At 45.8% G+C, this 22,673-nt stretch overlaps 1 protein-coding gene across 1 annotated transcript in view; it reads left to right on the plus strand.

Annotated features, from left to right (window-relative positions):
• The window catches only part of LOC116838685 (uncharacterized), a 383,139-nt gene that overhangs the window by 216,034 nt on the left and 144,432 nt on the right, over nucleotides 1-22,673 (plus strand). The window contains exon 5 of the mRNA XM_075073854.1: nucleotides 2,026-2,158. Coding sequence (XP_074929955.1) covers nucleotides 2,026-2,158 — 133 coding nt within the window. The remainder of the gene's footprint in view (nucleotides 1-2,025; nucleotides 2,159-22,673) is intronic.

The raw sequence follows: 22,673 nt of genomic DNA on the forward strand, positions 1-22,673 counted from the left end.
TGGAGTCAGGTGCTCTAATTGGCCACAGCTGTTCTAGTTAATCTAAAGCAAACCTTCCTCCCTTGGCAGGGAATAAGGCCCCCTGCTAACACTCTTATGCTGCCCTCTGGCCATGCTGTATCACACCCCGCATTGCCCAGTTGCCTCAGATTTAAGTCTCATCTCCTCACCTCTAAGGCCCAGCCTACATCAAAGTACACACTGGAGACAACAGGCTTGAAACATTTCCCATTTTGAAAACGAGGGTGTTTTGGAAGGAGGGAGGCTTAGCAGAAATGTCCAGCTTTACCAGCAGGACAAGGTTGTAGTGGCATGGGCATGGGCCCAGGCAAAGTTGTTGCCAGTGCACTTGCTCCAAAAATAATTGTGCAATCTCTGTTTTAAAAAAAGCACATCCTGCTTCTCTTTGTCTTTCACTGCCCAAACCGTGCAAGCGGTTTCGGTCCCTGTGAATGGTGCAGACCCGTGCAGTATTCCTCTTCGATGATCCATGGCATGACTCTGGCTGGAGAGTCAAGTAAAAGACATTCAGTCAGAATTCTGACACTCAGGGGAGCCAGCCTGAGGTCACTTCCGGTTCCTGAGCTCTCCCAGGCAGCCACTTGGAGTCATCGTCATGCTCTCAGTCACTGTCCTGCAGCGATTCCAAGCCCTGCCTCTCTGAGCTGAGACACTGCTCTGGTCTCTCTCCTTAAGACATTACTAATTTTAAAATACTTTTGTCATGCTGTATCATGACATACAAACCAGGTGGTAGATGCTGTGCGTGAAATTGGGATTGGACTAATAGCACCTCTGCTCTAATAGTAAGCACAGGTGGTTGTGGAGGTAATGCTCTTACATTTGAAGAGCTAGACTGATCCTTTTAAAGAAGTTACCAGGCAGCACTATCTGTAGCCTTGGATGGAACTCGCCAGGTGTCCCTAGGACAGGTGGATTCTTACAGAATTACTGATGGTAATGGAAGAGATCCCATGTCCTGTTGTCCAAGGGCAAAGCATCTGTGGGAGGTATTATGGCAGTATGGGGACCCATGGGAGACACCACTGAAGTGGGATAGCAGATCTGTGGGAGGCATCACTAAGTTGTAGTAGAGGGTTGAGGCCCACGAGAGGCTTCAGCACTGCAGCCTGTTGTGGGGGATGGCAGACCTCTGAGAGGCATTGCCACAGGCTGCTGGGGGAGAATGGGCCCACAGGAGGCAAAGTGTGTGGCCCATGGGGGGCTGGTGGCAGGCCTGTGGCAATTGTCTCTACAACCCGATAGTGGATCAGTGGGAAGTGTTGCCAAGACACTTTTTTAAAATCAGCAGGTCCAGACAACTTGTATCCAATAGTTTTAAAAGAGCTGGATGAGGAGTTTGCTGGACCATCGGTGTTGATTTTTTGCGATTTTGCTCTCCTTTGCACCATGCATTGGATGGGAGCATCTGGGTTCCTGTGTGGACGGTCACGGCCATATAGCTGGTGTCTCTTTACCATGCCCTACATACTGAAGACAGTGACTGTGTGTACAGGTCTTTTGCATGGGGCCCTGTAGACTTCCTGCACCCTGCCTCACTAGTGTCCTTAGGAAGAGGCTCTGCCAAGCCATACAGTGGCGTGGGGGGGAGAGGGAGGGATTGGGGCTAAATACCATCCAGGATTCTTCCTGACCTACACAATCAGGAGCAGCTGAATGTAAGCTTCAAAAGAGCTGTTGTCATGAGAGGCCAACCCTGGGGTTTGCTGACCAGAAGCAGAAGCTCCGAGATGTAAGAGTTGCTCTGTTTATGATGGGGTTTTTATTGCTTGCTAGAGTTCAGACTGTTCAGCTGCAGGAAGGAAATGTCGCCAGAGACTTGGTATTTTGTCAGCTGAATCCTGTAAATTAGCAGTAGCTTCTAGAGACGATGTCTTATTGCTTAACCTGGGCCACCTGTGCACATTCTCTGGCTGCTATGAGTCAAGTCACAATGACATGTCTCTGATTTCTGTCTTTCTTCTGCTGGAGGTCCTTTTTCACTGGTATTTTAATTTGTTTCAGTGTCACTCCACCACAGCAAATGATGGAGCAAGAAGAACTGAGAGTTCAACTGGCATCTAAAGAGCAGCTTATTCATCAGTTAAATGTCCATCTGAGGGAGGCAAATCACAACCAGGAAAAGTCAAAAGCAGAGGTAGGTTCTGCCTTGCTTGCAGGTACCATGTCTCTGCTCTGAATGAATCATGCAGGAAGATGTCTGCACAGGTGTGCCTTGCAACTCAACTGCTTGTAGCACTGCTGGGAAGCCTAGCTTTGTGAATCCTAAAAGAGTCCAGCCCATCACAGATGATGACCACTTACGATTGGCATTGGGAAAGGAATAGCTGGTGGAGGTGAAAGATTCAGATTCCAGGCCACTGATTTACAGTGAGACAAGGTGACACTGTGCTGAAAGGATTCCTCAAGTGACGGAGTGACCATAGATTGTGGCTAGTGGTCACTGGGTTGATGGGGGAGGGGGATGATCACTGAATCTAATCACAGGTAAGGAAAGGACAGGATCTCCAGAGGCAAGTTAAGAGGAGTCGTAACCACATAGACACTAGCACTGTGATTAAACAGACCCTCACAATTCCCATTGTTAAATCAAGCTAGTCATTTTGATAGCTCTTCCATGGAGGGAACATGAAAACATTTGCTCAGTACAGAATGGCAGTCAAAAAGGCTAACAATGTTAGGAATCATTAGGAAAGGGATAGATATTGAGATAGACGATATCATATGCCACTATATAAATCCATGGTATGCCCACACATTGAATATTGCCTGCAGCTCTGGTCACCCTATCTCAAAAAAGATTGATTAGAATTAGAAGAGGTGTAGAGGAGAGCAACAAAAATGATTAGGAGTGTGGAGCAACTTCCATATGAGGAGAGATTAAAAAGACCGAGACTGTTCAGCTTAGAAAAGAGAGAACTGGCAGGGACATAGATGTCTGTAAAACCATGAATAGTGTGGAGAAAGTGAATAAGAAAGTGTTATTTCATAAAACTCAAGAACCAGGGGTTACCCAATGAAATTAATAGGCAGCAGGTTTAAAACAAACACAAGTTCTTCACTCAGTGCACGGTCAAGTTGTGAAACTCGTTGCCCAGGGATGTTGTGACAGCTGAAAGTGTAACTGGGTTCAAAAAAGCTTTAGAGAAGCTCATGGGGAATAGATCTGTCAGTGTCTATTAGTCAGGATGGGCAGGGATGGTGTCCCTAGCCTGTTACTGCCAGAAGCTGACAATGGGTGACAGAGGATGGATCACTTGATGATTACCTGTTATGTTTATTCCTTCTGGGGCACATGGCACTGGCCACCATTGGCAGACTGGATACTGGGCTAGATGGACCTTTGGTCTGACCCAGTAGGGCTGTTCTTATGTTCTTATCTGCAATAGGTGCATTGCCCTCATTTGTGAGAGAATGTGTTAGCTAAGATGATCAGGTGATACAAGATAAGATGTAGCCCCATGCTCTGGGTGTCCCTAAACCTCTGACTGCTAGAAAATGGGACTGGATGACAGAGGATGGATCACTCAATAATTGCTCTGTTCTGTTCTCTCCCTCTGAAGCATCTGGCACTGGCCACTGTCGAAAGACAGTGCTAGATGGACCACTGGTCTGACCCAGTATGGCCATTCTTATGTTCTTACTTTCTTATATATCTTTAAATATGCATATAGCTAACTACCAAGCGGTGATGGCCAGGTATCAGTTTCAGTTGTGGGAGAAGATGGCTTTTTGCACAAGCATCTACCAGAGGACTAAAGGAAATTGACATCATCCATTATTAATGAAGGCCAAAATATAGCTAGACATGCCCTTACAGCATCATTTGCCATATCTGATGCTGTCTCTAGTTCATTGGCAACAGCAATAACTCTAAGGAGACATGCTTGGCTACACTCCCCTGCTCTCCCACCGGGTCAGGGCCAAAATAGAAGATTTACCCTTCGACGGAGATGGTTTATTTAGTGTTAAGACTGATGACACATTGGTAAGCTGAAGGAAACTCTGTTACAGCTAAGTCTCAAGGACTTGTGCCACCTTACAGAAGAACTTGTATGCCAGTGTTCAGATATCACAGACAGCACATACCACCTTCTTCATCCACTTCTTATCAGAAGAGGCAACTGTACCATCAGCAGCACTATCAGCAACAGACATTCTCAGACACGTGACAGGAAGAAACACTTCAAACCTCATATGAGGACAAAGAATCCCTCAGCCATCCCTAAGTCTTTACCACATGCCAAGCCTCAGGCTTGACCCTGGTAGTTGAGACCTTCAAACCAATTTTAGTAAATCAATTTGGGAACCCTCTGTCCAAATTTTACAGTTCTTGGACAACTATCATCTTGGACTTAATGGGTTTTAGATATAGTAAAAGAAAGTTTTACTGTCCCATTCAGATCACACCCTCTGTACAAATCCCTCCCTCCCTCTTCAGAGACCCCTCCCACGGGAGAGTGTTATAGATAGAAGTATAAGCTCTTCTGAGCATGGTTGCTATAAAATAAGTTCCATTGGCTACCAGAAACAAAAGATTCTACTCCCATTCTTTTCTAATCGCCAAAGAGAAGGGAGACCTCAGACTGATTTTAGATCTCTGAGATCTAAACAAATATATCAGGAAGTTTCCATTCAGGATGCTTTCCTGGGATCTAATTATTCTGCTCTAGATTGGTTTGTTGCTCTTGAACTCAGAGGCATATTTCCACATTCCCATTAGACCATCCCACCAAAAGTACCTGTGCTTTGTCCTTCATTTATACCACTTTCAATGCAGAGTCCTACCTTTCAGTCTCTCCACTTCCCCCAGAGTATTTACAAATGTTTAGCTCCAGTAGTGGCACATCTAAGAAAGCAAGGTTCTTCTGTATTCAGATGATTAGTTGCTGAAGGACCAATCCAAAGAAGAATTAGGCAACAATTCAGAACATTTATTCTCTATTTGGAACCCTGGGTCTCATCATAAACAAACAAAAAACACTTCTCTTTCCCTTCATAGGGGAACCCTTCGACTCTGTCAAAGGGAAGGGCCTTTCTGCTGGAGGAGAGGGGTTTGAAAATAGCAGATTCCATACCTTCACTGATGACACTCAGTTCATATGGCAGGGCTTTTTCTGAAGCCACTGGGACTAATGGCATCGATGACATCTGTAACACCTATGCCAGACTCAGAATGAGGCCTCTTCAGCATTGAGTCCTGAAGGATTTCTATCCCAGTATGGCCAGCATGCTGAAGAGGATTACAGTACCGCCCAAAACTCTTCATTCTCTAACACGGTAGTTACATCTGCAGAATGTGCCCAAGGAAGTATTCAACCCATCTCGGCCAAAGTTAATAGTAACCATGGATGCATCCAAGGTAGGCACATCTTTACACTCAGGTAGTAAAGGGTCTTTGGAGCCTCAAAGAATCCCAGTTACACATAAATGTATTGGAGCTACGGGCAATCCATTTGGCCCACAAAATGTTTCTCCTGCAGATACGCAATACAGTTATCCAGGTTGCTACAAATAACATGGCTGCAGTTTATTATGTGAACAAACAAGGAAGGACTTATTTGACCCACCTATTCAACAAAGCAATAGAGCTATGGGATTGGTGCATACAGTACAATATTGACCTGATTGCCTTACATGCTCTAGAAGAACACAACAAGTTAGTAGATTGCCTCAGCAGAGAATTGTCACAAATGCACAGATGGCCCCCAAAGAATTCATTAATTCGGGATATCTTCAAACATTGGTGATTCTTGACAGCAGACCTATTTGCCACCACATTCAATGCAAAATGCCCTCTTTTCTGCTTAGAAGCAGGAGTGGACAGTCAATCTTTGACAGACACATTTCTCCCCTACTTGGGGAATGACTCATGTATGCATTTTCCCCCATTCCCTTTAATTCCCAAAGGTCTAAACAAAGTAAAGCACGATTCTGCCAGGATGACTGTAATCACTCTAGTGTGGCTGAGACACAATGGTATGCTGACCTACTCCACTTATCCCATGGCAATTACAGGACTCTGCCATTATTGATGGACCTATTTTCACAGCCACAGGGAAAAGTGCTCCATCCAAACCTCAGATTGTTACCTCTAACAGCTTGGGTGAAAGGGCTTGGATGGGAATAGAGCTCTCATGCTCCACTGAGGTTCAGTGAATTTTATTAATGCTAGGAAATGCTCTGCTAGAAAGTATTACTTCAAATGGAAAAGATTCATGATATGGGTAGAAAAAGGGAAATGTAGATCCAGTTTCAGCCCCCATTCAGATGGTCTTAGAACAGGGGTCGGCAACCTACGGCATGCGTGCCACCTTTGGCACGCGAGCCGATTTTACCTGGCACATGGCTGTTAGTCGGGTCCCAGCCGCCGGCCCCACTCAGCCCGCTGCCGGTTAAGTGAACAGAACCCCAGGCCGGCAGGAGGCTGAGCGGGGCCAGCAACCGAGACACCAGACTGGTGGCAGGCGCGCCCCCTGGCTTCCCCTCACCGCACTCAGGTTCTGCGCATGGCTGGCCCCTGGGCAGGCTGGCCGCTGGGGTCTATAAAGGCTTGTTGGGATTTGCCCCTCAATGAACTGATGTGCAAGTGGGGGTGGGCAAGGTGGAAGTTTTGCCTAGGGTGCAAAATATCCTTGCACCAGCCCTGCCCCAGGGAGTGCGTGCACCCCAGGTTATGAACCACTGCACTAAACTGATAAGATCTGCATTTTAATTTAATTTTAAATGAAGCTTCTTAAACATTTTAAAAAACTTGTTTACTTCACATACAACAATAGTTTATAGATGTATAGAGAGAGACCTTCTAAAAACGTTAAAATGTATTACCGGTACGTGAAACCTTAAATTAGAGTGAATAAATAGAGACTCGGCACACCACTTCTGTGACGTTGCCGACCCCTGTCTTAGAATATCTGTTACACTTAGAAACGGAATCTATCGCTATCACCTGTTAGAGTAGACTTAGTGGCTATTTCATCATACATATACGTATTAGAGACAAACCCATTTTCTCACATGACCTAGTGGAGAGATTTTTGAAAGGTCTGCTGAACCTTTATCCATTCACCAGAGACCTTGTCTTCTTGGAATTTGAATTTAGCACCGACTCAAATGAGGCTTTTGAGCTATTATGAAATTGCTATTATAAAAGCTGGTTTTAAGGAAAGGTGAAATAGGGAGCAATCATTTCCGGTATATGAATTAGTGATCTGTATGCACCAATGGCAGATTCCCCCCTTTTCTATTTTCCATCAGGAGAAGGTGGTCCTTAGGCCACATCCTAAATTAATTCCAAAAATTGTTTATGATTTCCATGTAAATCAGTACATAAATCTATGTCTGGTTTTTCCAAATCTCATATAAGTAAGAGAGATGCTAGATTACATTTTTTAAATGCAAAAAGAATACAGTCATGTTACCTGGATAGAACTCAGGACTTTAGATCTTATCCTAAGTTGTTTATCTCTTATACCAGCTATTCAAAGGGTAGGACCATTTCAGCGCAATTATTATCTAGATGGGTCAGACTTTGTATAGAGCAGTGCTATAGGGCAGCTTTGCTTTCCCCTCCAGGTCCCGTTAGAGCTCAGAGTATCAGAGAATGGCTTCATCTCCAACGGTTTTCAAGCACATTCCCATTATTGACATTTGCAAGGCATCTTTGTCTCGCTTCCGTATTGAGGTACTGCTCGCCAAATGTCTCAAGGAAGGGAGGATGCAGAGGGCACTCGAAGAAATGAAGGTTACTTGCTTGTAACTGGAGTTCTTTGAGAGACACTCTGCACTTTCACACTCCCCGCCTGCCTTCCGTGCTTCTGCAGAATCCTAATTGTAGCATTTCTCAGTATTTCCTATTAGCATTTTGAAGGAACTGAGGTGGCAACTGTGCCAATGCTCCTTCTGTGGCCACGCCCCTGACTGGCACAAGCACTGGGCACAGGAGGGAAGGGGTGAGATGCCTCTAAAAGGCACTGCTTTAGAAGGTTCCACTGTCCTAGCTACACCAGGCTGGTGCATGCTAAGGGTGGGAATATGCAGAGGGCATTCAAAGAAGAACTCCAGGTACAAGTAACCTCCATTTTCCAGTCTTGTTGATGACCCTTATGGGGCCAATATGTTTTCATGTGATGGAATTTCTGGGTTTTAATTTGCTTTTTTTTAAACTAGGATGTTTGTTGTGGCAAATTGCTGGTCCTGTTATGCTGGGTCTCGCGCTTTCTCTTCTTTGGGGAAGGTTCAGGGCACCATTGCTTGCCTCTGAACCGGTATTTTAATTACCCCACTAGTGTCCTTGAGGAGGGGAGTGGAGAGGGAGGGACCTGGGCCCGCCCTCTTCTCCAAGTCCCAACCCAGGGGCCCTGAGGTTTGTGGTGAACCACTTGAACTAGCGGTTCCTTCCCCTGGGCTACTTCCCTCTCCTGCCTTTCAGATTCTGAAGGGGCTTCTTGCCCTCCTTCTACACAAGCCAGGTGCCCCTTACCTAGGGTTTCTTTTGGATTTCTCAGCCCACTGCAGCACTCCTCCAAACTTTCCTTTTGGTCTCTCTTCAAAACTGTTCTCTGCGCCAACTCCTTCAAACTGCTCTCTGCTCCAACCAAACCTTCCTGCTCCAACTCTCACACTGTCTGACTGAAGCAGGGGTTTTTATCACGACTGACTGCTGGTGCTCTAATTGGCTTCAGGTGCTCTAGTTAATCTATAGCAAACCTTCCTCCCCTTGCAGGGAATAAGGCTCCCTGCTAACACTCTCCTGCTGCCCTCTGGCCAATGTATCACATTGTGCAACTTTACTTTGTCCCCGTTATGTGTATGAATCACGATAGTCTTTAATTACACCTTCATGTACTATTTTTTCCACAGGATACCTGCTCCAGTCAGTGCACAGGGTAGACACTGCTCTGGGAAAGAATCAGGGCAGTGCCATTAATGATGCTGATTTCTGTAGAGTGCTGCCTTGTTTGTTGCAGAAGTTGGAAGATGTGAAGTGAGTGAGGGAAGGGACTGCAAGAGAGTCTCATGGTTCAAGCAGCTGAATGTCAGCCTCTGCCACATAGTACCTGTATGATTTTGGGCAAGTCACTTAAATCACATTTTTCACAGTTGCCCATTAATTGTGTGTTCCTCATTTTCTAGACTGCCCAACTTGAAACACCTGAAGTCTGATTTGCAGAAGTATTGAGCACTCACAATTGCAGCCGAAGTCAATGGGCACTGTGCTTTGAACATAAAAAGTGCTATAAAGTGAAATATTAGGCACTAGATGTCTCAAACTGAACACCTAAAATTAGTGGAAGCTTATGACAATTTTGGTCTTGATTTCTCTCTGCCTCTATTCCCCATCTGTAAAATGGGAATAATTATACCCCTTTTCCCTCCCAGGGTGTTGTGAATATAAATTGATTGACTGATGTTTGTGAAGCACTCAGATATTATTGCAATAAGCCTTGTGATGGAATGTACTTAGTGTTACCACCTTTGAAATGCAAAAAAAAACAGCACTCCCCCCTCCCGACAAGGTAAGCGCACCACAACCCCAACCACAAGGTAACTCTGCAGCTCCCCCCTTTCAACAGCCACTTATAGTCTCTGGAGAGATAACACATATAGATAAGATTGATGATAAATGGAAGTTTGTATTATCAGCATGTTTTGCCAGCCAGTCTTTGTAGTCTGTTTTGTTTAGCCAGTTGCCATTGAATGTGCAGTTTCTGATGTGAGCTTTTTTGGGGGGGCAGGGAGTGTAGCAGGATCACTCACACCATCCCCCTTATCTTTGATTATTTAATATGCCTCACACAACTCCTCACTCTCGCATGCCTCAAACCCTCTCTCACACATGCACACACGATGATGAGCTGGCAGCTGCTGTATTTTCAGCAGTTTTGATCTATCATCACTTAAACTGGGAAGTCGGAACACTACAGCATCTTTAGCTGGACACAGAACTTTTACCATTCAGTATCCCTGTGTATTGTGATGGTAATGCAAAGCTTTAGACCCACATGAAAAAACTCAGAAGATTAAACTATTTTTCTGGCAACTAGTAAAACCATAAAAAAAACTGAGCAGGCCAGTCAAATACCAGCTGGGTTATAACCCTAGGCGTACTGGGGCCTTTGAGGCCCCCTGCTGGAGGGCTTATGGGCCTACCATACCCTGCCCCAGAAAAAGAGCAGTGATAGTAGGTCCTCCAGTCCTGCCTAGAAAGGCTGCAGGGAAGCAGCCAATCAGAGTGCAGTAGATTCAGTTAAAAGGAGCTGCAGGGCCTGAGCAGGTCAGTTGCTGGCTAGGAGCAGAGGGGTGAGGAAGGAGAAGGCTGTGAAATTCCACAGGTAAAGAGACTGGAGAGAAATCCTGCTCAAGCAGGAACAGGACTGGGAAGCTCTCCAGGTGCAGAGACTTGAGAAATTAAAAAGGGGGCAGAGACTGTTACAAGCTTTCTAGACAAAGAGGCCTGGGAGAAGACCCTGAGAAATCAGGACAGGGATGGAGCAACTCTTCAGGCAAGGAGGCTTGGGAGAGACCCTGCTCAAACAGGGAACAGACAGAGTTGCCAAGTAGGTGATGGGGCAGAGTGGGAAGCAGCCCAGATAGGGTGACCAGATAGCACCTGTGAAAAATATGGACAAGATGGGGGGTAATAGGTGACTATATAAGACAGCTCCGAATATTGGGACTGTCCCTATAAAATTGGGACATCTGGTCACCCTAAGCCCACGCAATTCAGTAGCAGCAGCTATTAAAGCAGCCTATGGCTGCTATTTGCAGGGTCCCTAGGTTGGGACCCAAAGTAGTGGGTGGGCCCGAATCTCCCCTGTCATGGTATAATTCCCCACGCTGAACCTTAGCGTCCAAAAGATGGGGAACCAGCATGAATTCCTCTAAGCCAATTACCAGCTTAGTACTTGTAGCCTGCCACCAACAGGAATTCCAGTGCACTGGTACACTCTGGTCCCCGCAAAACCATTGCCGGGGACCCCAAGACCCAGACCCTCTGGATCTTAACACACGCGAAGTAAACCCTTTCCCCCACCGTTGCCTCTCCCAGACTTCCCCCTCCCTGGGTTACCCTGGAAGATCACTGTTGATTCAAAACTCCTTGAATCACTAACAGAGAGAAAATGCACCTTCCCCCCTCCTTCTCTCTCCCCCCCCAGACTCTCCCTGCGAGAGAAAGTAATCCTAACACAGAGAGAAATTAGCTTTTCTCTCCCCCCTTCCCTCCTTTTCTCCCACCAATTCCCTGGTGAATTCCAGACCCCGTCCCCTGGGGTCTCACACAGAATAAAAAAACCAATCAGGTTCTTAAACAAGAAAAGCTTTTATTAATAAAGAGAGAAAAACAGTAAAAATTATCTTTGTAAATTTAAGGTGGATTAGGTACAGGGTTTTTTCAGCTATAGCACTGGGAATACCCTCCCAGACTAAGTAATACAAATACAAATTAAAATCCCTCAGTAAATACAAATTTGAATCCTTCCAGCCAAATGCACATTTGCAAATAAAGAAAACAAACATAAGCCTAACTCGCCTTATCTACCTAGTACCTACTATTTTAAACTGAAAGAGCCTGTATTGGAGAGATTGGAGGAGAAACGCTGGTTGCACGGCTGGTCACTCTAGAACCAGAGAGACAACCACCAAAAACTAACAGCACACACAAAACTCCCTCCCTCCAATTGAAAGTATCCTGTCCCTGATTGGTCCTCTGTCAGGTGACAGCCAGGCTTACTGAACTTGTTAACCCTTTACAGTCAAAAGAGATATAAAGTACTTCTGTTCTATTAACTCCTACTATCTGTTTATGACACCCCCCCACCTGCCACTGGGGAAGTGACCTACACCCCACAAAGGTGATAAGACTCAGCACTAAAAGTGCAAGAAAAGGGCTAGAATTTAAACAGACCTACAGTCAGAGAGAGTGTCAACCATTTGTTGGACTGTGTTACCGCAGAAGGGGCAACAGCCAATGGGGGGGGCTTGAGAGGTGGGCATGCCCCATCACGGCACCACAGAAAATCACATGAGGAAATTAATAACTATGTATTCTGTGCAAGGTTGGGATGATGTATAATAAATAAGGCTGGAGCCACACATTGAATGATGAGAATAAAAAGAAATAATGAATAGTTACCCATTCCTTGAGCAGGATCGATCCTCTACACTCAGAGACAGGGGTCCTGTGGAAAAACAGCACATGATCATGTAATTAAAGACTATATCATAATGAATATGCACCGGGGTCCAAATTAAGGTCACATGAGCAACCTTAATTCTGGCATTTGCAAACTTTTTGTGTGCTTGACTTTCCAACCTTAGTGTTTTAAAATAGCTCTGTTGTATGTAATATTTTTTAAATGAAGGAATTACATCTGTTCTCATGAATGTTTTCATTCTCACTCCAGCTAATGAAAATTGCGCTGGTCAGGCATTCTTTGAAAGCCTTTCTCAATAGTTAATAGAGACACTAGAGCATTCTCTCGGCTATTAATCTGAAGATAATAACAGGCCCATTTCTTAAATACACACAGAAGAAGAAGAAGAAATACTGGCTATGACACAAAATGAATTGTCTTCCTCCATGCCCTTGTAACCTAGGGCATGTAGTGCAGGCTGGCAGCCATTGCGTTACAGATTTAAAAGTGCTGGAATCTCTCAGTTCTGTAGCATGTGGCCTGATGGATTCATGAGTAATGTACTTGAGGAGTGCATTACTAAGCTCCAGACTAATGGCTAGCTATTGCCAATGGCTCTTGCTACAGATCATTCATTGTGCTATGCATAAGCTCTCTGCCAGTCTGTGTTCTGGCACTCATGCTGCCTGTGCTGAACACCACCTGTCTTCCTGCTTGACCCCAGGAAAGTATTTCCCAAGTTTTCTCACGATTGATATTAGAAAACAGGCTCCATTGCACTGTAGCCTCCTTTCTTCTCACATGCATTTCTGGAATCTATGGTAGAGGATGGGACATAAACCTGTCACCAGCTATTTCCAGGATATAAACACGCTACTTGCTGGGAAATTTGTATCCATGAAATTTCCTCTTCCAAGGAGAATGAAGTTCCAGAAGACAATGAAAAATCTGAGGGAAAGGGACATCATATGTGGTGTATCCGAGTATAGTTTCTGAGAGAGGAACTAGCCTCCCTCTCTCTCTGATGGCTTATCAACTAATTCCATGCTCCAGTGCAGCCTCGTAGAAATGTCTAAATACAGGCACCAGCATATGCCTCTTGAGTGAGAGAACTGCGGCATATGTATAGCCCAACCTGATGAAGAATACCTGCCTCAATTTCTGGGTTGAATTTTGTTGGCTCAAGCAGATGTTATGTGTTCGAACTTCGGATGTTCTGAATGATTGACCCGTAGAAAATATCTTCCTGGGTATTGACCCCTGTCTAATTTCCTTTTCTTTTCTTTTTAAAACCTGTGATACCAGCGAGGATCCTGCATGACAGCATAGGAGATGTAGTCCTCTGTTCCTCCCCAAAGATGATGCAAGCTTCCTCACACTACCCGTCGGGTAGTCTCAACCTGATGTGGAAGTGGGATATTCAGTGTGGCAGCATCGTGCATTTCCATGGCTCATTACGTCCTCAATGCCTTAGGGCATGTGTACACAACCCGCAGCAGCCAACTTCAGCAGGCTTGGGTTAGCAGGACTTGTGCTAGGACTCTAAAAACAGCCTTGTAGGCAGCACTTTGAAGCTGCAGCTTGGGCTCTGATGCCTAGGGAGGGAGGAGGCTTCTGAGCAATTTCCAAGTGTCCTGTGTGAATGGCTGTTTTTAGAGCACTAGCCACATTAGCCCATGTCTGTCAGCCCAGGCTGGGAGGCTCCCTGCTGCAGGCTGTGTAGACATGCCCTGAGTGTATCAGCAAGCATGCCAGTCAGTGCTGCTGGTGGGGTTGAGAGTCCAGCTGGACTGAGACCCCTCTGTACTCATTTCATGTAGGCCATTGAACAACCTTCAGAGGGTAACTGCTTTCAGTCATTGCTAGTCTGAACTGGAGACTTGGAGGTAAAAAGCTGTAATATCTCATTTCCAGTCACCTGAGCCATCCAGTGCCCCTGTTGGCCTCTGTCACAGGCCTTGCTGAGCCAGAAACTTTAACTCTTGCTCTGTTGTCCTGTGTTCTCAGGCTGTGTAATCATACTGTTAGTTTTTATAAAGCTAAACTTTTGAACTTTAATTTCTTCCTATGGAGGGGAGAAAAGCCTACCTTCTAAGGAATTCCTCCCAGAGGAGGGTCACTGTTGTTTGTCTACTTTTAAAACTGCATTAGGGAACCAAAATGGTGTAAACATAGGACTAGAGACCTCTCTGACTGATCAAGAAATATTTTATTTCACCCATAGAAATATTTTACATTTCAAGGGGGTAATTCTAATTACCTTAAAGTTTTTTGGGTTCCTAAGTATAATTCAATGGTAAGAGAAGGTTTTCTTTTCAGTGAGGGCTATTTTCTTTGTGTTCTTCTACAGCTATACTAAGTATAGCTTTTTATTGCCCTGAGCAGAAAGCAAACCCTGGTTCTTTTCAACCTTCACATTAATTGTGCAACTAAAAGTCTCGTAGCACTTTGCACATAGAAACCAGGTGAGGGTTGCGGAGAGTTAGGCCATTAAAATGAAAATTCCCAGTATGTATTGTCAATCGGATTATTTGCATGCTTTTTTGGAACATGCTTCCGGTAATAGAGTCATCACGCTGTTATTTCTTCTGACCGCTCTTTCTGTCCTCTGTTTTCCTATACAAAATCTGAGGGTGGCTTATATTTAACTGAGAATATTCTTTGCTTGCTTCCCTGTCTTCTCGCTTGAGCTTTCTTTCTTTAACAAGCACAACAGCATGCTGCTGTGTCTTCAAAGAGGAAATTAATTCCATCCGCAAAAGGGTCAAGTGCTAGAAAGTGCATAGCAATGCAGTTTGCATGGCAGGATACAGAAGATATGATGCTAATAAGATTCTAAGATGAGAACAGCAGATTGGCTCTAGGGATTCAGATGAAGGGTTCTGTAAATTTTAGAAGAAATGGTCTCCAAAAACTAATGATGTCTCCTTTCCAATTCATTAGTAATGTTGAGTGGGGAGATGGGAGTGAGAAGCGGGCCATGCTTTGAAATATCAAAATGTAACGAGGATGAAAACAGTGAGAGCTCATCTCACTGGGGTCATAAAGTTGGGAGAAGGAGGCAGGCTGTAGGGAAATCTAGTCAGTGTCAAGGGGGAAGGGAATTGTACCATGGTAGGCTGTATGTAGATTTACTGCAATCATTGTACCAGTGTAGATACAAGGTTCTTATGCTGAAAAAAAAGTTACAATATTTATAAGACTTTTTTCAGTTTTTCTGTTTAAGATGATTTATTGTACAGAGTGTCTGAAGGATTCTAAAAACACAAGTGAATTGTCTTAGCATATTTGCAAACAGCTCTTGGTAAACCTTGCCCTTCTCCTTTTTGCATTGTGTGCACGAAACTGAGTAACAAGAACCTGAACCTTGTTTGTAGTTAATAGTGGGAGAAAAACCCTCAGGCAAAGCCTAATGAACCAAGAGCAATTCTGAGCACTCCTCCGTAATATCTGCAGAGACTGTGCCTTTCCAAGAGCTGCCTGGACACATCGTGTGACCTTGCTGCTTTACATCATTAAAATTTCCCATTACTGGGATAGTGTTTGCGTGGAGGTGCTGTTGTGCAGATATTATGCCGGAGTATCTCTCCTGCATGCAGAGTTTGTAATTGACAGAAAAAATGTCTCTCTGCTTGAACAGTTTCCAGAGCTGGGAGGTGTGCAGCAGCAGAGGTTAGCTGTGGCTTTTATTTTGACAAAGCTATTACATGTTGCAGAGTGAGGTTAAGGTTTTCCTCCTATCTTATTTTATTTGTGTGATATTTTCTGATCTGTCCTCTAGCCTTCAGTGATGACTGGTGAGGTTCTGGTGGAGCAGCCTTGCAATCATCACTAGTGCTTTCAAGCCAATGACAGACTGAGTGGCTCAGTAGCGCTCAGCCGCAGTGGCTCAGAAGGGCAGGCCCTGGTGTGCCAGATCTGAGGCCTGCACAGTCACAGCTATTGTTCTGAGACTGACAGCCTTGGGAACTGAAGTGCAATCATGCTCTCAGGTGCAGTGAGGAGTGCCTGCCACATCCACTGTGCTGGCCTCACTAGTCCTAGACAGTATCAGAGGGGTAGCCGTCTTAGTCTGGATCTGTAAAAGCAGCAAAGAATCCTGTGGGACCTTATAGACTAACAGACGTTTTGGAGCATGAGCTTTCGTGGGTGAATACCCACTTCGTCAGATGCATGAAGTGGAAATTTCCAGGGACAGGTATATATATGCAAGCAAGGTAGAGATAACGAGGTTAGTTCAATCAGGGAGGATGAGGCCCTGTTCTAGCAGTTGAGGTGTGAAAACCAAAGGAGGAGAAACGATTGGTAGCTGCAACCATCACAGTCGGTACACCGACTACGGTGTCAATGCAGATGAAACTGAAGCTCAGCAGCTTTCTCTTGAAGTCTGGTCCTGAAGTTTTTGCGCAAGATGGCCAGCCTAAAAAGGGCTTGGGCCTGCTTAGTGTGGCCAGGGAGGCGAAGTGTTCGTCCACAGGTTGTAATATGCCCATTCCTAATATTATTGTGTCCATAGCCCTTCCGAGAGACTGTCAGTTGGGCCGAGTACATACGGAGGGGCAGATGCTGCATAGATGGCGATATCATTGTGAACCGTGCAAGGGAATGAACCGGTGAAGTGGCATGGCTGATCGGTAGGTCCCGTGATGGTGTCACTGCTGCAATATATGTGGCAGAGTTGGCGTCGAGGGTTTCTTGCAGGATTGGTTCTCCTGAGCTATGAGTTACTAAGGCGTGTGTGCAAAGTTACCTGGTGAGAATATGTCAGTGCAGCTTGTCTGTGGGCGAGACCTGACCTGCCACCCAAGGCCTGTGAAAGGTGTGGATCAATTGCCAGGAGAGTTGTAGATCCCATGATGAAGCGTTGGGGTTTTAAGCTGGGGGACTGTAAATGGATGCCAGTCTGGAGCTGTTGTTCTTCTTGGTTGTCTGCAGTAGGAGCTCTGATACACGTCTGCTCGTGATCTGTCACTATTCCTCGTGCGGGTATCTGGAGTTTGAAGAATGTGTGGAGATTTTGGTAGGCGTTGTTCTGTCTGAGGGTTAAGAGCAGATGCGGTGTCCTCGTGCTTGGCGTATGACAAGGAATCGTGTGAAGGCCCAATGGAAGCGTGTGGGGGGGGGGGGAGCCGACGCCAGAAGTAGGCATAGCGGTGGTAGGTGATATAGGGGTGGTAATGGACCACAACTTTGCACCAAGGTGTCTAGAAAGTGACCCCGTTAATGTCCAGGCCTGAAGGTTGATGGTGGAGTGAAGCTTTGGAAATCAGGGTGGGGGGAAATTTTTCCAGAGTCCCTCCATCTCCCATGTCGCCAGCATAATGAGATTCAATCAGTGGTAGCATAGATAGAGAAGGGGCGTAGTGGATGAGAGCTAGAGAAGCTTGTTCCAGTTCCGGCCATAAAAATAATTGGCATATTGTGGGCGTGCGGGTGCCCGCATGAGCGGTGCACCGGATCTGAGATTGATATTGCACGAATGTGAAATAGTTGTGTGTGAGATAAAGCACAGAGCCACACCAGTCTGCTGTGGCATCATCAGGGATACTGTCCTGACAGCTTGTATTCTCTGTGCTGTGGAGTTTGTGCGTGGAGACACTCTACATCCATGTGGCACGGCACGTTTTTCTAGAAGTCACCGAAGCATGCAAGTTGTAGTCTTCCTCAGAAATCAGTGGTTCACGGAGATAACTGGGAGTGCTGGTGGCATAGGGTCTGAGTAGGAGTCCACCATATCCAGACATCCTTCAGAGAGTGCCAATGCCCGAGATGATGGGGCGTCCAGGATTTCCGGGTGTGGATCTTGGTAGTAGATAGAGCCCCAACATGGTATCTAAGGGTGTGTTGATTGTTCTGGTTTAGTGTAGGGAGGTCCGAGAGATGTGCAGTTTCTTAGTGATACCCAGTGGGATCGAGGAAGTGGCCTGTAGAATCATCCCTGATGAGACACAGCACAACTGCTGCTGAGCTCTGTGCCTTATCCCACACACAATATTCAAATTCGACTGACAAGACAATCTCCAGATCAGGGGCACCGCTATAGGCACCCGACGGCCCCCACAATGCCAAATTTAGGCCAACCGTGAACAACGCTTCCTCAGCTCTCGTCCACTCACGCCCCTCTCTACCTACTAACTGATGACATCTTCTCATCTGGACCATGGGAAGGAGACTCTGGAAAAATTCCACCCGATCAACAGTTTCCACCCCACCATCACCTCAGCCTGGACCAATCTACGGAGGTCCATTTCCTAGACACCCCCAACGTGCAAATAATGATCACATTAACACCGCCCTATATCGAAAACCTCACGACCGTATGCCTACCTCATGCCTCCACTCCATCATCGGGCACATCACACGATCCATTCTCACAGCCAAGCATGAGGTACAACCGCATCTGCTCTAACCCTCAGACAGAACCAACCACTACAAAATCTCCACAAACATCTCAAAAACTACAATACCCGCACGAGATAAAGGAAACAGATCAACAGAGCCACGTGTATCCAGAACTCCCTACTGCAAACAAACCCAGAAAGAAACCAACAGACTCCACTGGCCATCACACACAGTCCCCGCTAAAACTCTCCAACGCATCATCAGGATCATAACTCACCCGACAATGATCCCACACTTCACAGGTCTTGGGTGGCAGGCCAACCTCGCCCACAGACAAGCTGCCAACCAAAAGATATCTCACCAGTAACTGCACACCACACCAGTAGTAACTAGCCAGGAACCACAATAACAAACTCGACGCCAACCTCGCCCACATATCTACAGCAGCGACACATCACAGGACCTAACCACCGATCAGCCACCATCACCGGTTCATTCACCTGCACGTCCACCAATGTAACATACGCCATATATCCAGCATGCCCCTCCCTATGTACATCGGCAAACTGGACAGTCCTCTACGGAAAAGATAAATGGACCACTCAGATATACGATGGCAAATACAAAAACCTGTTAGGAAACACTTCAGCCCCTGGCCACATCATAGCAGACCTTAAGGTGGCCAATCCCCGAAAAAAACTTCAGGACAAACGCAAGAGAAACTGCTGAGTTCAGTTCATCTGCAAATTTACACCATCAGCTCAGGATTAAACAAGACGAATGGCTTGCCAACACAGAACCAGTTCTCCTCCTTTGGTTTTCACACCTCAACTGCATAAACAGGCCTCACCTCCTCGATTGAACTAACTCGTCTACCTGCTTTGCATATATACCTGTCCCTGGAAATCCACTTCATGCATCGACAAGTGGGTATTCACCCACGAAAGCTCATGCTCCAAAACGTCTGTTAGTCTATAAGGTCCCACAGGATTCTTTGCTGCTAGTCTTAGACACTCAGTTCAAGCTTTGGTTTTGACTTCGGCAGGACGTTTCTTCACCCCCAGTGAAACTAGGTTATCTGTTTGCTCTACTGTTCTTCACTGAAGCTTCTGCTGCTCTTGAAGTTTATTCTTAAAGTGTACAGATCCCATAACTCAATTGTGTGATTTTTGGTCATGTCATCTCAGCACCAAGACCTGCTCCAGATAATGAATCTTTCTTCTTGGAAAAGGTCAGGTTTCAAATCCAGGTATAACAGGCTGGCAGTATGTGCCTGCAACGCTCCCACCCTATTAGCTGTGTTTTCTTGGTGGAAAAGGTTTCAGTGTGTCCTGGTGATTTACTTAGGTGGGTGAGGCACTGCTTCACCTGGATATCAGAGAATGGGAGCGGTCTTCTGAGAAAATAGGACCTGGGGTCTGTGGAGAAAGCTTGGGTGAATTTTTGTTACCATTACATCCAAAGCCCAGGAAGTGGGGGAGCTTAAACTGTGTTTGCAGAGCAAGTTGGGAAAGGTACCTGCTCTTATGAAAGCTGGAAATGGCCAGCAGCAGGTCTGGCTCCTAGGCGGGAGCCAGAGGCTCTGTGTGGTGCCCTCACCCCAAGCACTGGCTCCAAATTCTTGGGGGAGGGGGGCTGCAGGTGAGAACTGTGCAGTGCTGCTTGCGCACCTCCACCTAAGAGTCGGACTTCCTGCTGGCTGCTTCTGGGGTGCAGTGCGGTTCGTGGTGCCAGGACAGACAGGAAGCCTGCCTTAGCACCACCGCTGCACTGCTCACTGGGAGCCACCCGAGGTAAGCCCTCGCCCCTACAAATTCGGAGCCCTTTCCTGCACCTCAAACCCCTCATCCCCAGAGCCCTGACCCCATCCTCTGTCCCTGCCCCAGCCCAGAGCTCTCTCCCACACCTTGAACCCCTCATTCCCGATCCCACCCCACAACCCTCACTCCCATAGCCCAACCCTCTGCTCCAGCTCTGAGCCCCTCCCACACCCCAGACCCCTCATTCCCAGCTCCGTTGGGTCGTGGGCATCAACAGTTTTCTTCAATTGGATCAAAAAAGTCTTCAACAGAAAAGAAGTTTGAAAACCATTGCTCCAGATGACCCTAAACCAAGCCCTGGCATCTGACTTCACTCATAGAATATGGTTTTTGTTGTTTTTTCCAACAGTTTCCCTGTTTCCAGTGAACATAATCAGTCCTTCTTTATGGATTTTCTATAAATTGTGAAGATGATATTGCCATGTGTGTCAAGGCCTGCATTCTTTCAGCTTCTCTCCTAAGTGAAATGCTTCCTTGAAGAGAGGAGATGGGGGAATTTATTTCCCCAGGAAACCTCAAGACAGATGCAGCAACAATTTCCTTTGAGGTTCAGTGGAGTTCCTGCTCGTTACCCAGTTTTTAAGCTGGATGCCTGAGACCCAAGGATATTAGACTGTCTTGCCTAAGCTCATACAGTGAGTCAGTGGAGCATACAGGAGATGGCTGCCTGGCTATTCTATACAGTACAACCTGTGTGTATCCTCACTCTCTTGGGCCATATGTAAACGTGAAAAAACAGCAAAAATTTGGATCCCCTTTTTGACCATGAGCTTGACTAAGACTGAATTTGAGGCTGTAGTTTGATGTATCAAGCTCTCCTTATTCTCCTGATGAGAAAACTGGGTTGTGTATTACTTCCTGATTTGCAGCAATTTGCTGCTGGTCAGGTGTTTCCAAACTTCTAATGCTGGTTGAGTCTAAAAGGTGAAAAAGCAGTAGTATCTGCTGGAGAAGCCAGACAGGGGTTTCTGGAGACGAGTTGAAGTTTGCAATGAAAAGGGTCTAAAACTGGATGAAAGAGTTGTAAGATTACAGCAGAAGAGGCGGACTGAACTTCTTATCCTCATAAAGCACATCTGTTGCTTGCTGCAGCACTATACTAGTATGTTTTTGGATGATATGTGCACAGTTTTATGAAGCATAGATGGGGACCTTGTATCAGGGTGCTGGTGCCAAAGCACCTAATTAGCCCCTGACTGGTCAGCTTCAATCAAGGGAAGCAGATTGGAGTGGATGGAAAAGGCCTAATGCCGGCCTGAGGATTGGCAACACCTGCTGGCCTGACAAGCCAAGGGCTGTAAAGGTTGAGAGGGAGCCAGAAGGCAGGGAGCAGCCAGGGAGAGGTCAGGGAGGGAGCTGAAGGCCTCCTAGCTGAAGGCTGACTCTGCCTGTAAGGGAGGTAACCAAATCTGTAACGCCCATATACAGATGGACATGGGTGGTGGGACAACATTAAGTAAATAAAGATGTGAGTGTCACACAACCCTGAGGCCTCTCAGAGCCTCATTAGGGAGGGCAAACGAGCCAGGAAGAGGGGCAGGTTGTGGAACCCTGTTACAGACTGACTTTCCACTCTGATACACAAGCATAACTCTGACCTTAATGGAGTTACGCTAGTGTGAAACTGGGGTAATGGAGTGGAGATCGGGGCCACAGGGATCGTTCGTGAGGCTGATTTTGGAACGGACACAGCATTCCAGTAGGAATGGTAAACCATCCCGCAATGGCCCAGCAAGTAGTAATGCATGTGTAATACATACATAGAGTGTATATTAGTGTATAAAATGTTTTCGAAAAGACAAACAGAGGGGTGTAGGAAGTTACAATTTCTAAGCACAAAGACCTGTGATGTTATGAGTGTGAAATTTTGTAGTTAATATATAGGTGTGCAAATGACAAATAATTGTGCTCCAGAATCAAAGGCTTAAGTGGAGCTTATGACTGCAAAGAGAATCTTTACCATTTGAACCAATAAAATATTTTCTGAAACAATAGCTCTCATAAGTGTAAACTGCCCCGTTCAATGAAATGAATAGTTGACTCTGAAACCTAATGTGATTATAGGATTTCAGCATTAACTCTTTTGTTGCTGATGCTTTTAATAGAAACTTCAAGCTCTAATGTGCTTTCTGGACCATTGTTGAATATACCATTATTAATGAATGCACAAGTGGGAAAATAAAGATGGAAAAAAGTTCAAAATATAAAATAGGGCAACAGACATATATGAATCCAAAGGAGGGGAGTGTTAAAAGAGCTTAGGTGGACATCAGACACTTCTGCCATTCAGGAGCCTTGGGGTCAACAGTGCAGTCTGAAAAGTCAGACAGGTAGACCTGCACACGACGAGCAG

The sequence above is a fragment of the Chelonoidis abingdonii genome, chromosome 19 (assembly GCF_003597395.2).
Source record: "Chelonoidis abingdonii isolate Lonesome George chromosome 19, CheloAbing_2.0, whole genome shotgun sequence".
NCBI classification, from domain to species: domain Eukaryota; kingdom Metazoa; phylum Chordata; order Testudines; family Testudinidae; genus Chelonoidis; species Chelonoidis abingdonii.